The 14,742-nt window shown below is 43.0% G+C and overlaps 1 protein-coding gene across 2 annotated transcripts; it reads left to right on the forward strand.

Moving 5' to 3' along the window:
- Window positions 1-12,933, forward strand: LOC135575560 (YTH domain-containing protein 1-like). Of its 2 annotated transcripts, XM_065031893.1 has the most exons (6): window positions 1-1,521; window positions 3,246-3,331; window positions 7,112-7,354; window positions 12,039-12,104; window positions 12,213-12,278; window positions 12,480-12,933. In XM_065031893.1, exons 5-6 carry the CDS (start codon window positions 12,240-12,242, stop codon window positions 12,687-12,689), a joined length of 249 nt encoding a protein of 82 aa, XP_064887965.1. In that variant the 5' UTR covers window positions 1-1,521; window positions 3,246-3,331; window positions 7,112-7,354; window positions 12,039-12,104; window positions 12,213-12,239; the 3' UTR covers window positions 12,690-12,933. The 2 variants fall into 2 exon arrangements, with proteins under 2 accessions (XP_064887965.1, XP_064887966.1); XM_065031894.1 differs by lacking the exons at window positions 1-1,521; window positions 3,246-3,331; window positions 7,112-7,354 and adding an exon at window positions 10,745-11,711 and having other exon boundaries at window positions 12,480-12,932.
- The last annotated feature ends 1,809 nt before the right edge of the window (window positions 12,934-14,742 follow it).

Below are 14,742 nucleotides of genomic sequence, written 5' to 3' on the forward strand. Positions count from 1 at the left end.
AAACGCATTTATTTTAGATTAACAGCAAGTCCATAGATACAACAGCCATTAAACATCAATGAAAAGACTTTCATTAATAAACTGATTTATTTACCATGGCATAAGTGTCCTGTTCAATCTAAATTAAATATCTATTTGGGATCCTCAGCCTGCAGTGTTACCAAAGGCATCTTCACATTCGAACACTGCAAAAAAAGCATTTCTAGTTCAGATTTGCAAGATGCAATCTGATAAATAATCAATCCATATAAAAAGGACTTTGGTTACTGCTAGATAACTAATTATACAGGCACAGCCTTTGTGCATGTCTATAGGAGATATTCTTTGTTATTCTCTTTCTTCTGAACTTTGATGCTCTTTAAAAATAAATCTAATTACCTAGTGGTTATTTACACTGCATTTATTTCTTCCATCCAGAATTCTTTTCAAATTTAAAACCTGAAGGTCACTCTCATTTCAGAGCAGTTTATTATTCATGGATATTGCAAAATTTCCAGGGAGAAAAATTGCTTTATTTGAAAATTGGAATGCAAGAAAAGAATTGTCAAACTGCCTGCACCGGGACTGATCCTGCAAAACGTTATAGCAGCTCTTTTGCTAAATAAAAACTGCAGGATTAGGCCCAATATTTTTCTGTATTAATAACAGCAATGTAAAAACTATTATTTAAAAATCCACGTGTGTGTGTGTGACATGCATATTCATGAATAGATGACAGGATATCTGTCTTTTTTCCTAAGGGTTTTCCCCCATGATTTTTATGTGCCTTATCTGGTGAATTTGCACAAGTAAAATTCCCCCCATGGACAAGACTTAGTGATGCACTTTGTGTCCCTGTGTTTTGTTTCTAGAGGACAGATGTTACACAGCTGCAGACCTCCTTCACCTAACGAAACAATCTAGAGTAGCTTATATTTGTTACGTTGCTGACTTTTTCTTTCCAGGAGGTATTTTTTACAGCAGGTTTAAAAGGTTTTTTCCTCTATTGTAATAATCCAGTTAGATGCACAGATGACCTTAGAAAGAACAACCAGGTTTTGCTACTCGGGTGTCCCCAAACAAGTTGTTTGAGGCCAGGACCTCGCTGCCACATTTAGTTTCAGGTGTTTTGAAGAAAGATGAGATAATCTGGGGATTTGCCTTCTGTAGGAGATACTTAATTTGGCTCTTGTGGGTTAGAAGTCTCCATGCTGAACTGCAGCTGTGGAGGGACAGGCAGAACTTAAGGTTTTGGAGGGCAGCAGAGGAGTGGGTTCATCCTGCTGTTTGGTGGGGTTTGTTTGTATATTTTTGTGTGGTTTATTGATTTCTTTTGGGTTTGTGTGTGTTGTTTTGTGGTTTTTTCTTTCCCCCCTTGCTGATGGTGGAGGAGCAAACAGCATCGCTGAAGAGTAAAGTGAGAGCAGGGGAAGGAAACGCTCTGGCGACCGAGCGCAGATGCCTCGTAAAACCCGCTGCTGCCGGGGCTCAACAAAGCACAGCCGAGGGGATGGTGGCCAACAACGCACCGTCAATTAAAGGGTAATTTTACTCCCACCTTTCCAAGGGACAGGTTTGTCCCGCTGTGGGTCAGGAAGCAACGCTCTGCGAATGCAGAATGGCTGGTTTGTGGTCCTGTCCTCGGACCCCAGCAGAACAAACAGGTTTTTGGGGACGAGCAGGCATCAGAAACAGTGTGTTTCAGCTGTCCCTGCTGTCACCTTGTCTATGGGTCCGCACAGCTTCATGTTCAGCTGCTGTCACTTCCATGCAACATGTAGAATGGGATATTCTTCCACTAAAACAGCAAAGGTGGCGGAGACTGGGAAAGCAGCAGAGATTAAGTGAGCTGTGTTAGGATTTTTGTACTGTGGATTTTTGTTTCTGGAGGTCACGTATAAACGTGGTGATTCCTATCTGTGGTCTCCTTCCCCTACCGTTCTTAAATACTCTGGGAAAAACTATGTTCAAAGGATGCTCATATGGCGATTCTTCCAGCCTGTACTGGGGCTGGGGGGCAGCAGGTGATGAAGAATACGGGACGTTTTCTCTCAGATAGGTTGCCTGGCATTTAACAAAAATGCCATGAAGCATGTGAATGAGAGAGGGAAGGATTGCTCCTCTGTTCCTCACTCGTGCAAAGGACTCAGAGGAGCTGGTGACAGTTTTGCCCAAGAGCAGAAAGTAGAGCTGAGATCCTGATTTAACTGTTTTTCCCCCTTTCCCTGGACATTTGTGTTTTTGTGCCTTTGAATCAAACTGCAGTACTCGTAGTGGTGTTTTACATGTGACTTCCTGGGGTAGTGACTTGGGACCTCAAGACTTCTTGCCTTTATGACCTCTGTAAGATCAGACCTACAGCCACAGGCCAGACAGACTGCCGCACTCACAGGGTGAAATGTCTCCTCCTATAGCTGACAGGTCTCCTCTGCCCTCTAAAGTAAAAGATCTTGTTAAGATCTAAGACTGCGACAGAGGTGATGGATTAAAGTGAGAATGAGTTAGGTGGAAATCTCCCTTTCTCCTTCTCCAAAGATGCTGAAGTTGCAGCGTATGTAGAGCCCATTGTTCGATTTGTCTCCGCTTTCACTTAAGACTTAATTAAGTCAAATGATCAACTTACAGAAGAGAAACTGGCCAAAAAGTAGACAAAATTAAATTGCGCCAGGAAACACCTATTTGAATAAGTTGCTGTGGATGGTGTAATCAGGTCTGGAGCCAAAGGCAGAAATTTTAACTTGTGTGGAAAAGCTGGAATTAGCCAGAAATACCTTCGTTGTTTGAGCGTTATGGCTCTGCAGTGTCATTGCTACACAGCCACGCAGAGACGTTACTGACAGGGATCTGCTGAAGGCACCGTCCGGCACCTCCGCTTTCTGTGGGGCATCTACGTTTCTTTCCCACATTTCCTGTATCTTCTGTATTCTTGCTTTTAAATCACTCATCCTCTAATTGGCTCAGGAGAAAAGGTCCATTCCTTTGCTTCTAACTATATTTTTTTCCCGATAAAGTATTTAGGAAAAAAATTGCCGAGTATGTAAACTAGAGATCATTAGAGGTTGTGGTGGTTTTTAGTTGCTGTTGTTTCCCTTTTTTTTTTTTTTAACACTAGATTCAGCAAAATATTGTTTTCTCCCAGGCTCTGGGTCTCTATTTAGATGATTTTAAGCTCTGTTATTTATTTATATTTTTATTCATTAGATAGGCCCACAGTCAAGGAGAAGGGGAACGCGGGGTTATTAATCTTTCCTGTCATCCATTCACAGATGTGAAGTTCACACCACAGCAAATGTGAAGTCAGCAGTACGCACCCACAAGGTGGAAACTTCAAGCGAAACAGCGAGGAATGGAGGTGGGAGAAGGAGAACAGGAGGGGAAAAGGGGGAAAGTGGGGGAAAAAAAGGACAAGGGAATGATGAATGACAAAAGGGAGGGGAGAAAGATGGATGAACAGGGGAAATGGGAAGAGAAATGAGCCGGATGGAAAAGAGTAAAGAGGAAAAGCAGATAAGAGAGAAGAAAGTCTGAAGAAAGAGTAGGGGAGAAATGAGAGATACCGAGCCAGGATATTTCAGATAGAGTGTTAATGTAGCTGGGCCTGTCTGGGTGCTTGGATATCCTGAAGATGTAAAGGGTAATCACTGTCTCAGCATGTATATGCTATTGATATGTTAATATAATTTTCTTTTTCATCTGAAAGCAATGAAGTTTTCAAACTGGCTGATTAACTGGGGCTGGCTGGTCTTGTGTATGTACATGTATTCACAAACACACGTCATATATAAATATTTATACTCTGTACACAATAGCGTCTGAAAATTCCCATAAAGCAGTCGCCAGCATTAAAAGTCCTGTTAGTATTGATGTGACATTGGACGGACATGTTTGTGCTGATATAACCAACCACAATATCAATCCTAATATAGCTTTTTGGGACCACAAAATGTAAACAGGCAACATTAGCAGAAACATGAAGTACGTTATATGAAAAGTAAGCCCCGATAACGCGTTATGAGGAGTCTCAGAGCACATTTGCCTACAGGTCATATGATATGGACAGTCTTCTTTACAATTATTTAATTAATCTTACAGGATTTAAAAATAATAATAATTTCTCTGTGTTGTGAGACATAGTTCCTAATCTATACTTACATATTCACACATTCTGCAAATCACTTGTTAAATCATTGTTTTAGTTAATCTACAGAGACGGCCACATAGAGAAGTACCTCATTAAACCAGTTAGATGATGATTCTGGTCAGCTCACAAGAGGGAGCGACACGGCCACGCCAGCCGCGGTCCCACATCACAGCCTGCTCATTCTCCTCCGGTTGTTTCAGAAATTCTGCAAGTTCATCAGTAATTTTAAACCACAGGTTGCACAATTTAGGCAGGAGGGGGGTGTTCCAGAGCCAACCACGGGGTCAGGGGCTCTGTGGGGCTGGGGAAAACATGAAGAGGGGCAGGTTGAAAAGTCTCAATGTCTCTGTACAAGTCAGCAGAAGTAGCCTGGTGCATTTGGCGTGGTTTTTTCCTTTGAAAAGATTTAAGAGCTCCTCTTGCTTATGCTGGCCAGAGAGCTCGCATCTGTCTGGAGTCTAAAGCCCAAATATCACCCTAAAAGTATTTCAGAATATTTACCCCTTGTTTGCAGGGTAGGCAAAAACATTTGTTATAGTTTATATAATAGAAACCTTGCTGTCTTCACCTGGGGTACTTCTGTGAAACATCTCTGAAAGTGTTATTATTTTTGGATTTAAATGGGTCTTATCCTGCATTCAGATACTGACAGAATGACTTGTATACAAGCCTTGCATTTTGGTTAGTTTATCTGTTAAGCTGTTAGATACACCTCTTTACTGGACTTCTGGTGTTCAGAAGATTTTGGCTGGTTTCTGTGAGCTGTATATCTGCTATAGTCTTCTTGCATAATGCATCTGAGATCAGTAGCTTCAGGACTTAAATGTATCTGCTTTGTTCTTGTATCAGTCCATAATGTTAGCATGCTGGAGGGAGTCAAGGAAATAGCTGTGTAATTTGTACCGTATGTTAATATTTACTGTACTACTGGATCCGTGCTACAAGGTGACTGAATCTTTCTGTTGCTGATCTCACATGGATGATCAGAACTGTGCAATTTGACTTTGCCTTTGCTTTGTGCACAATGAACCAGTGTGGAAGTTGTACCTGTGGGACTGTATGGGAGAGACTCTGGTTTAACCGCTATTAAAATCTCCTATGCAATACTCACACTGCTCATTAGGAGCTGAGGAATATCAGCTCTCTGCTATCGGGATTCTTACAAAATGGGAATTTGTTATTCCTGTGTAAAGGTGCACGCTCATAAGGGGATGTATCAGTAACGCTGGTGGTGAATGGTCCAGAAATAAGCCAGGGGATTTGGGGGTAAACCAGTGGAATTAATTTGACTTCAGTTATTTTGTTTTCATTTACACTAGTTGGGAAGTTGGCCCTTTTTCTTGAATACGGAGTTTGAACAAATTAATTCAGAAGCTCCCACAACCCAGAACTCTTTGTCCCCCGCTCTTTCCAGCCTCATTCTTAAATTCCAGATTGGATGCCACTTTCGTGTGGATTTCTGGCTTTGGTCTCCTGTATGTGTATACGATGAAATTACTTTTCTTTTTTCTAAGCAGGGAAAAAGTAGAAACGAGAGGAACTTCCCCTCCCTTCTGTAAAGGTTTGAGATAGAAAAGGATGTGAAAAAAAAAGAAGAATAATAAAATAAAAATATAGCTGTATTTTTCCCCCCTTTGGAAGGACCTCCCACTGACTATATCATTATCCGTCTCATGTAGGATATTGGATTCAGGATCTATAGCAGTGAGCTATGTTAGTATTGAATCTCATTTGATTTAATAAACCTCCCATCTCCCTTGCCTGCTCAGCTTTTCCAGTCTTTTTCAAACATTAGTAGCTCCCCCATAGTTTTGGCTGTAAAGGGATACATAAGATATTTCCCTCTTTATACAGCAATGTGGGGATCTTCATCATCTGTCAGAAATGCAGATTCTCGTTTTGAAAATATAGCCCCTTCTTCTTGCCCTTCATGCATATATGACGTGTAGCCCACTCTATACATCTGCTGTTTGCTTGTTTTTATTCTCTGTAGTTGGACCCATTTACAGTGAACTTGGTCATAATGAAATATTTATATTAAGCAGACTGCAGTTCTGGGATTATTTTATGTTTCTTCAGTGTATGAAGTCTGGTTTTGGAGATAATCTGAAGATTTTGGGGGAGGGAAGAGAAGAGGGAATAAGATTCAATTGAAAGTGAAAAGGAGTATCAAATATGTTGTCAATGAACATTTCCAGTGTATTAGAAAAAGGAGAATACGTACAGTAAAATTTCAAATCTTGCAAAATTAACTACACGGCAAAATCTGTACTTCAGGAACAGAGAGCTTTTGGAACCTGTATTTAATTTTCAAATGGGAGTTCTTTTGCTGGATATGATGAGGCTTGGCATGTCTCTTGGCATGTGTATGGGTATGCAAGCTCTGTGTCTATGGGCTCTAATTTCCCTAGAAGAATTTAAGTAAACCTTTCCCAAGCCAGTCGGAGTTAACTGCATAGTGAGAAACTGTGCTCTGTGTCTACGTTAAACTTGGAAAAAATTAAGTCCTTTTCTGTGCTCCAATGTGTCAGGCAAAGCTGGTTCCAGAGAATTTGCAGAGGCAAGATTTCATTTTGAGAACTGGAAAAGGCTGACGCTTGGTTACAGGCTGGCAAACTGGCAATCCTCTTTAGCTTGTTTTAAGCACATACTGTGCGTAGGTCTGAAAGAGATTAAGCTTCTATGAGTTTCATTAAAATAGGGTGGCCGGTGTTAAAGGATTCTAGCTACAGAAAAAAAAACATATTAATGAGTACAACACATTATTCTCCAGAGAATCCACAAGAGCAAGCCAGTAGTAACAGTCTCACCAAAACCTAATTAGAGTCTCTTATAACAGGGGGAATACTAAGATTTGGTGTTAATCTTTAAGATGTGATAACTGGTGGAACAACTTGCTTTGAAGGTAGGATGCTATGGCCTTAGAAGTCAAAGTCCTCACTGGGTATTTATACCACGCAGATTTCTAAAATTTGTCTGTTTCTCTTGTAGGTCATTCAAAATTAGCAGGGAAAACACAAATCCAAGCGATTTCCAACATGCTTTTTCGGACTACTGAAATACTGGAAGCGACTTATGGACAAGAGGGCCATAAGTCCTAAATACCAGGGACAGGATTTAGGGTGCTCAAGCACACTGTCATCAGTCCTTTTGCCTTCATCAAGAGTGTTTGTTTGTCTTGAAAGCTGCTGCATCTCCTACAGCATCATCCGACGATGCCAGGCGATGGGAAAGGTGAGCACTGCTGCTTTGAATTGTAAAATCACCATATCCATAATGCATTAAAGGACCTATGGCAGAGCGCGGGGTTTCAGTCCTCCTGCAGCTCTGGAAAATTGGACAACTTCACAGTCTTTTATGGAAATATAATGTATCTTTGCTGCCTTTTGAGTACTAAATAATGAATCTGAAAGTGACAAATATTAGCAACCTGCCTTTATTGCTAACAAAACTGGGCAGGAGAGAAAAAGAGTTTGCAGAGCCTTTGACAGAATGTTTAATAACATTTGTGATTACTGTTTCCCAGAGGTGATGTGTATAATATATATTTTCCCTCTTTCATTTTATCATAACACTTACGCTGGAGACCGTTGTTGTGTCTCTGCATTTCTGAAATTCTTCCTTGGACAAAATTAGAGTGATTTGAGCAACCACAATCAAAGCAAAGTTGTGAAGCCTTCTGCTTCCTTTAATGGTAAAACTGCACAGCTTTAGCTTGGCCCAACACTATGAAAATGGGCCGTAGTAATCTGATAAATAAACAGTGAGGTATTAAAAATCAGCAGTACTGGGGCAGCTGAGACTGAAACTGTGACAATCATTTTGTGGGTGGATGGATGGATGGATGGATGGATGGATGGAGACTAATCACAAAAGACCCCACAAAAATAGACACCATTCCAGGTGTATTCTGCTAGAAGAAAATACGATTTCATTGTGGGTCCCTTCCTGTTCCATAACCTTACAATTTTGGATGGCTTTGGTACCTCGGCATAGGAACGTTCACAACTTTGTATACAAAAATTGATCACTAGATAAAATGTCAAGAGGTAACATTCTTAACTTTGATTAAAAATCAGTATTTTGGACTTGGCAGCTAAAGCATACTTTCTGTTGGGGTGAAGGAAGAACAGAGGATGTGGACAGGTGTGTGTGCCCCTCCAGAGAGGTACAGCCTGGCAGGGGCAGAGCCAGGGAGCTTTTCAAGGGTGAGGTTCAAGAATTAGGCGCTGATAGGCTGAGGTAGCAAGATATGTTTAGGAAGGTTTATGAGCAATGAGGAGTAGTTCTCTTTCTGACTGAAAATATCAGAGATGGGGTGAACTATGAGAAACAGTCCCACAGCTTCTAGACTGGGAGGGGGGATCACATCTGTTCCTTTGCAACTGTTTTTGTAAGTTCAGAGAGCACTGCGCAGGTTGGTTTGATTTCAAGTGAGCAATACTCAGATGAAAGCTGGGTACCAGCAACAGGGATGTCATTCAAATCATCAGGAACCATCTCTACTGTAAGGACAAAGCACTGAAGAGCCAACTGCAAACACTAGCTACATTATGGAGAAATGATGGAGAAGTCTTCATCCTTTCACAACCTATCAGAGCAAAAAGGCAATTTGATTATTAAAAGAGTAAGCCTAGCTCTTTGCATCAGGGAATACCTTTGTTAAGGTAGTGCACATGTGCTGCTCTCGCTTGAATCTTTCCCTGGGTGGCTTCCACATAGAACCTCATCCAAAGTTGAACTCTCCCTCTCAAATCATGGTCTGTTTCCTGTAACAGAGCTCAAGCTACAGCCAAACATGCTGAAACTTAGTACAAGCTTTTGCTGCCTGGAGTCCAGGATGGGCTGTCCTTGGTTTTATTTCAGTTTTCTTGAATATAGAAAACTATTCAATCCCTGGCTGTTGCCTCGAGTGTAATTAACTTTTGTAAAGCCATCTCAAGGAAACTGACGTGTGCACTCTTCTTGCTCTTCAACTTGCTCTCTCTCTACTCTCATCTTTCTTTCCTTCCAGACATGGCTTTGCAGCGCGCTTCATGGCACCTTTAGGCAAGGAAACATATTGTAGTTTCCATCACCAAGTGTTTCTTTTATCTTCCTTCAAACCAGATCTTAGCGCCTTTTTTTCCTCATCTTTTGTATCTTGTCCGTTGATTTTTTTTTTTTTTTTTGGTTCCCTTAAATGCTCAACACGATATAGGGAACATGATTTTATTCTCAGCATTTTCTGTTTCCAGATAGAAGAGAATGGTACTATTTTGCTTCTTGGCATCTTGTTGATAGCCTCATATTCAATGTTATCGGAAAGCAGACTATTAGCTTCACTGTCTCAAAAATGAGAACACGTCACAGAAAATGTGATAGAAAATAACTTGAACTGTGTTTGTTGCTGGCTGTAGAAAGCCCAAGAAATGTCCAAGTTTGGAGATGCCCTAAATATGGGAAGTGAGGCCAAGTGATGATAGTTTTATTTGGCTGCTGTCCTGAGAAAGGAGCAACCAATGGAATGATACCCAAAAGCCGCTCTTTTGTTTTTTTACAAATGTGCTTACATCATTAAAAGCCACTGGAACCCAGGATACTCAGTTCTTAAATCAACTTGGAAAAAGGCTTACAGACTCAAACCACACAGGCTCTTCTGAAAAGTTCACTTTGAGGGAACTTCTTCCTGGGATTTGGTCCCAGGGAGCAGCCCCCAAAACTTCTAAGTTAAGACTGAGGAATCTCCAGTCATCACAGAAGTTCATCGGCAGCGCACTTTGGAGCTAGTTATAAAATATAAATAGCTTTTTCACTGTGAAATATTTGATATTTTAAAAATTAAGACAGTGTTATTTACTCCCATCCCCTGCCCACCCCCCCGTGGCTGGTGTTGCTTATGTGCTGTTGGCAGATGGGATGTGGATCATTTTAATTAGATTTTATTGGACTGTTATATGGCCCATAATTGTGATCATTACTCATTTTCACTGTGGTTCAGACAGATCCTCTATTTAGACATGATGCTGTTTTGATAAGACAAGTCCCATGTAACTTGTTATGGTAGGGGCCAGTAGCCAAAGCAGTGGAATTAGGTGTTTTCACAGCATAAAAATTGGAGTAAATTAATAAAGGACGTAATGGTCAACTTGTGTTCCTACATGTGCCCAGATTGTGGATGCTATGGGCAGAATGTCTCTTTGGGCTACTGGGTCCTGCTAAAAGCTGCAGGAGACAAAGAGCCCTCGCAGCTGACACTCAGGTAGCACAACATGGGATAGAGAGGGAGCAATCCTGTTTCACCTTCAGGGAGAGGGACAAACCAGTCGGTGGTGTCAACAAGTGACTTTTTGCCAAATCAAAGCTGTTGTGCTTCTATTAGCACCAGCTCTGTGTTTAGTCCCATAGGCTTTTTCTCCTTTTGTGGTTTTTCAAATGGCTTTTCTTCTAAATCACTGCAAGGAGGCCAGGACTGGAGGTGAGGTTGGAACTGGGAATATATCTGTTGTAACTTCTCTATAACCGGGGGGATCTGTTCTTCTGCTGATGGTTCTCTGAGCACCTGTGCTCAGGCACCAAGGTGTTCCCTTTACTTCTTATCACTTCTTATCACTTCTTGCCTTTCACAGGACCTGTGTCCTGTTGTCAGAACCATCTTCTCACTCTACAACATGGTCTCATTTTTTAGGCACCTCTTTTAGCTTTTTCCTGATGACTTTCCAGAACTGTGACTGGTATTTGGACATAATACTGTAGAGTACATATCTAGCTCTCCATGTCCCGAGGAACACGGTCAGTAGGAAAGTCAAACACTACTGCCAGGAGTCATGGTTCAAGGAAACTGTCAAAAATCTTTGGAAGAAAGATTTAGATTTTGAGCTTTTCCCCCTATTTGTGACTAGAGCTGCCTTTGGCTAACTCTTTAAGAAACACATTTCTTTCTTAACAAAATAACTTCTGACCCCAGCTATGTGACGCCAGGTGCTAATGTGCATTTTACACCTATTTCTGGCTGCCCCCTTTCCTCTGAACGGTAGAAGGGAGGAAAAGATTATGTGGGCACCAGTTGAATTAACTGGCACACCCAGGGCTTTAGAGTCTTCCTTGATTCTACCCAGGTTCCAGCTTGCGGTGCCATTTGTGCCCACATGGAAGAGTGGCTGTGCTGTACAGGGGCAGAGCAAGACCTGCTCAAGGCAGCATGGAATTATAATGGGTTGGGATTATGAAGCTGGTGGAGGGAGCAGATTAGTACATCTATAACCACCATTGAGAGGGGGTCATCCCCATCCCTGCTGTGCAGCCGACACCAGAGTGCCCATGCACCCGAGGTGTGATGTCACGGCCCGTGTTCCATCTGCAGCGCTGGTGCCCGGCAACGACCACAACACAGCGACCCTCTCCAGCTCTCAGCATTGCCCACCTTGTCTTCTCCTCGCGCTTTGTTCCCACTTACCCTGCTCCCGGTCCAGCTCTTCCCTTCCGTTCCCAGTGCCTCAACCATACAACCCAACCTTTCTCAACTGTACCCAACACCTCTGTCCCTTTTTTTCTGCTCACCCCATCTTTTCTTGGGAAGCTCCGGAGGAAGAGGAGACCTGTGTTGCTGGAGGTAGGTCCCGCTCTATGGCTTTGGGCACCTCCACTGCCCAGCCAGGTTGGAGCAGGCACTGCGGGGATGGTGTGGGGTGGGGACCCCACTCTGGTGAGCTTGGGAACCAGGAGCTCCGCTCGTCCTCTCCACCCACCCCTGCAAGGCCACGGGCTGGGAGAAGCCCTTGTGGGCTGCTCGTCCCCTGCTGAAATCGAGCATCCCTGCCTGGGGGGACACGTCCCCATAGGAGCCCAGGGCACCCCGGGCTTGTGCCGGGGGGATGCTCAGCGGGAGCAGCTGGTGCTGCTTGGAGCCTGAGCCCGTGCCTCCTCTGCCCCTTTCCAGGCTGGAGCCAGGGCAGCCCATCCCTGCCCAGGGAGCAGCGCGAAGCCAAAAAGACACCTACGCAAGGTAAGGAGCTTCTGGGCTCTGAGGGAGGTGTGGGGCTGGAGTCTGTGCTTGTGATGCCCCGCAAGGCAGGGGCATGGCTGCTCACACCTGCCCTCTCTGTGCCCACAGACCTGAAAGAACACAGAGCTCCACAAGATGCCGAAGCGCACAAAGCATGGGATACTCCGGATGCAGGTGCTGGCCCGTGGGTGCTGGTGGCCCAGGAGCTGCCCAAACTCCAGGCAGCTCCTGCTGGGGACGTGCCCAGGGGACCCATCACCCCACAGCTCTCCCTGGGCAGCGAGAGGGGTCAGGGGTGCTGAGACCCCCGTCCCACAGCTCTGCTGGGCTGCCCAGGGCAGGACCAATGCAATTTCTGCTTGGCTTTTGCCTTAGGTTACACCACACTGTGCTGGGGGCTGGAGAGCCAGTTGCTGTGTTGGGGATGAGAAGGTAGAGGAGATGGAGGTGGACGGGAACATCGATGAAGACATGGAGGTGGATCAGCAAGTGGAGATTGACGAAGACATGGAAGTGGATGAGGAAGTAGATGAAGAAATGGAAGTGGATGGCGAGGTGTTAGAGGAAATGGAGGTGGACGGATAGATTACATGTTGATGATAGGCTCGGTGCAGTGGGGTAGGGTAGACGTTAGAAGAAAGAGTTTTGTAGTTTGTGTGTTTTTATGTAGTGTATTTATTTGTAGTGTGTATTTATTAATATTGTAGTGTGTATTCATGTTGTATGTGTTAAGTACTGTGTTGATTGTATATCGTCTGTTGAATTTCGGATTTTTTCTCTAAATAGGTTTATTTTTGTATTTTTTTTCTGTAAATATATTTATTCGTGTTTTTTCAGACCTGTGTTCTCTGTCATTTTCTGGTATTTGCCGAGTTGTGTTTTCCGCACTCTCTGGGTTCCTGGGGCTGGAGGTGGCTGGGGGGGCTGGGACGGCTGCCCCAGGGACAGGGGGTCCCTGTGCACAGAGGGGTCCCACTTGCAGAGCTCAGGGTACTGGGCACCAGTGGCGTTGGTTCATGGGCTGCTGGAAAGTGGTGTCCCCAACAGCCAAGCTGTCACCAGCAACAAGTGAGCTCTGACGTGACCAAGTTCTGCATTGATACCATCAAAGGAAATACAGAAGGACTCGTGGGCAACGTGCAGGTCGTCTTGGGCCTAGTGATGATAAAATGATTGAGTTTTCTATTCTTTGAGAAGTTAGAAGCATGCTCAGCAGAACTGTTGCTTTGGACTTCCAATGGGCAGACTTGGGCCTGTTTAGGAGGCTGGTTGGCAGAGTCCCTTGGGAGGCAGTCTCTTTTGGTTGGACTCCAAATCTGTGTTGCTCCACGGGATTAGAGAACCCTTCCTAACAAGGGAATAATGATTACTAAATTCTGGTATGAATTTATCACAGAAAGAATGTGTACTAAAACAGATGAAACATCATGCTTAATTTTCTCATGCTGATTTTTCAAGTGAATAATTGTAAGCCATGATTAATTTCACCTCAGAAATCTGGCATGCTTATTTGTGAACATACTAATAAGTCTAGTTTTATTACTGTTCAACCAACTCTAATACCTTAGAGTAAGCCTTTTCTTTGCTGGCTTCTCCATTCTATAGAATACGTCTTATTTTTTTCATTGTCTTTACAAACCAAATTTTAAGGATAGTAGATTTGGCTTTCCAAAATTTTAAGAGTCCCGTGTGCTGATGGCACTATATACTTCATAGATGCTGCTTTCCTGTGCCATTTAAACTTGTATCCTTCTTGCTAAGCCCTGCTGTAATGGATGCGGTGGACACATGGGAAAGGTAAAACTATTATACCACAAGTATTGGATGTGTCTTTTTCATTTAGCTCCTGATTGTTGACTAAATGGTTCAGATAAAGATTGTTACCTGTCAAAACTAAAACCACTGGATGGATAATTCATGCAGATTTTCACCACAAGCAAACTAGGAAGCCTTTCCAAGTCGCGTGCTCTAAGGGGAGGAAAGTGGATCGGTTTTATCCGGAATTCAAGTGATTTAAGGTTAAAATTCACACACTGCCACAATTCAGTATGCTCTACAGCAGAACAAACACAAGACCAACACCTCTTAGTTTCGGATCATTAAAAGAGGGGTTTAAGGTAAAATGTGACCTTCTGTTTCTGGGCAGAAGGGTTTTGTTTAGTGAAAGCTGTTTTGTCAAAGGTTAGTACTGATGTCTCCCAGTGAAACAGATAAAATGGAAAGAACTGAGATTAACTATTGCATTGGATAAAGATTTAGGAAATCTCTTGATATTGGGCAGGTGATGAAGTGGATAAAAATTCATGTTGTTAAATGTGAAGGAGAAGAAATGGGGAAAATCAGTCTTAACTTTGTATGCTTAGCAAAGGACTTTGAGCAAGATATTACTGCTCTGGAAAGAGATCTGGGAGTGATTTTACACAACTGTCTCTCTTATCATCTCACTGTAGGTATCTTTGGTGTGCCCACAGTTGGGGTAGTCTGCGAAGTGTTTCTCCTCCTGTCTCAAGTGCATGTTTACAATAGCAAAGGTTCAACAAAGGTGTATACAGATGTTAACTTTGGATTCTTCTGCTTGGAAAAGGAAACCCTGCTGTGTTAGAGGTGCATAAAAGCCTGAGCTGTGAGGAGAAAGCAA

Source organism: Columba livia, chromosome 16, assembly GCF_036013475.1.
Source record: "Columba livia isolate bColLiv1 breed racing homer chromosome 16, bColLiv1.pat.W.v2, whole genome shotgun sequence".
NCBI lineage: Eukaryota > Metazoa > Chordata > Aves > Columbiformes > Columbidae > Columba > Columba livia.

What these genes read in the sequence shown, in the direction of transcription:
- LOC135575560 (XM_065031893.1), top strand. Translation starts at nt 12,240, where the DNA reads ATGCCGAAGCGCACAAAGCATGGGATACTCCGGATGCAG. An exon ending in ATGGGATACTCCGGATGCAG is followed by an intron (nt 12,279 to 12,479) that starts GTGCTGGCCCGT and finishes CTTTTGCCTTAG; the next exon opens with GTTACACCACACTGTGCTGG.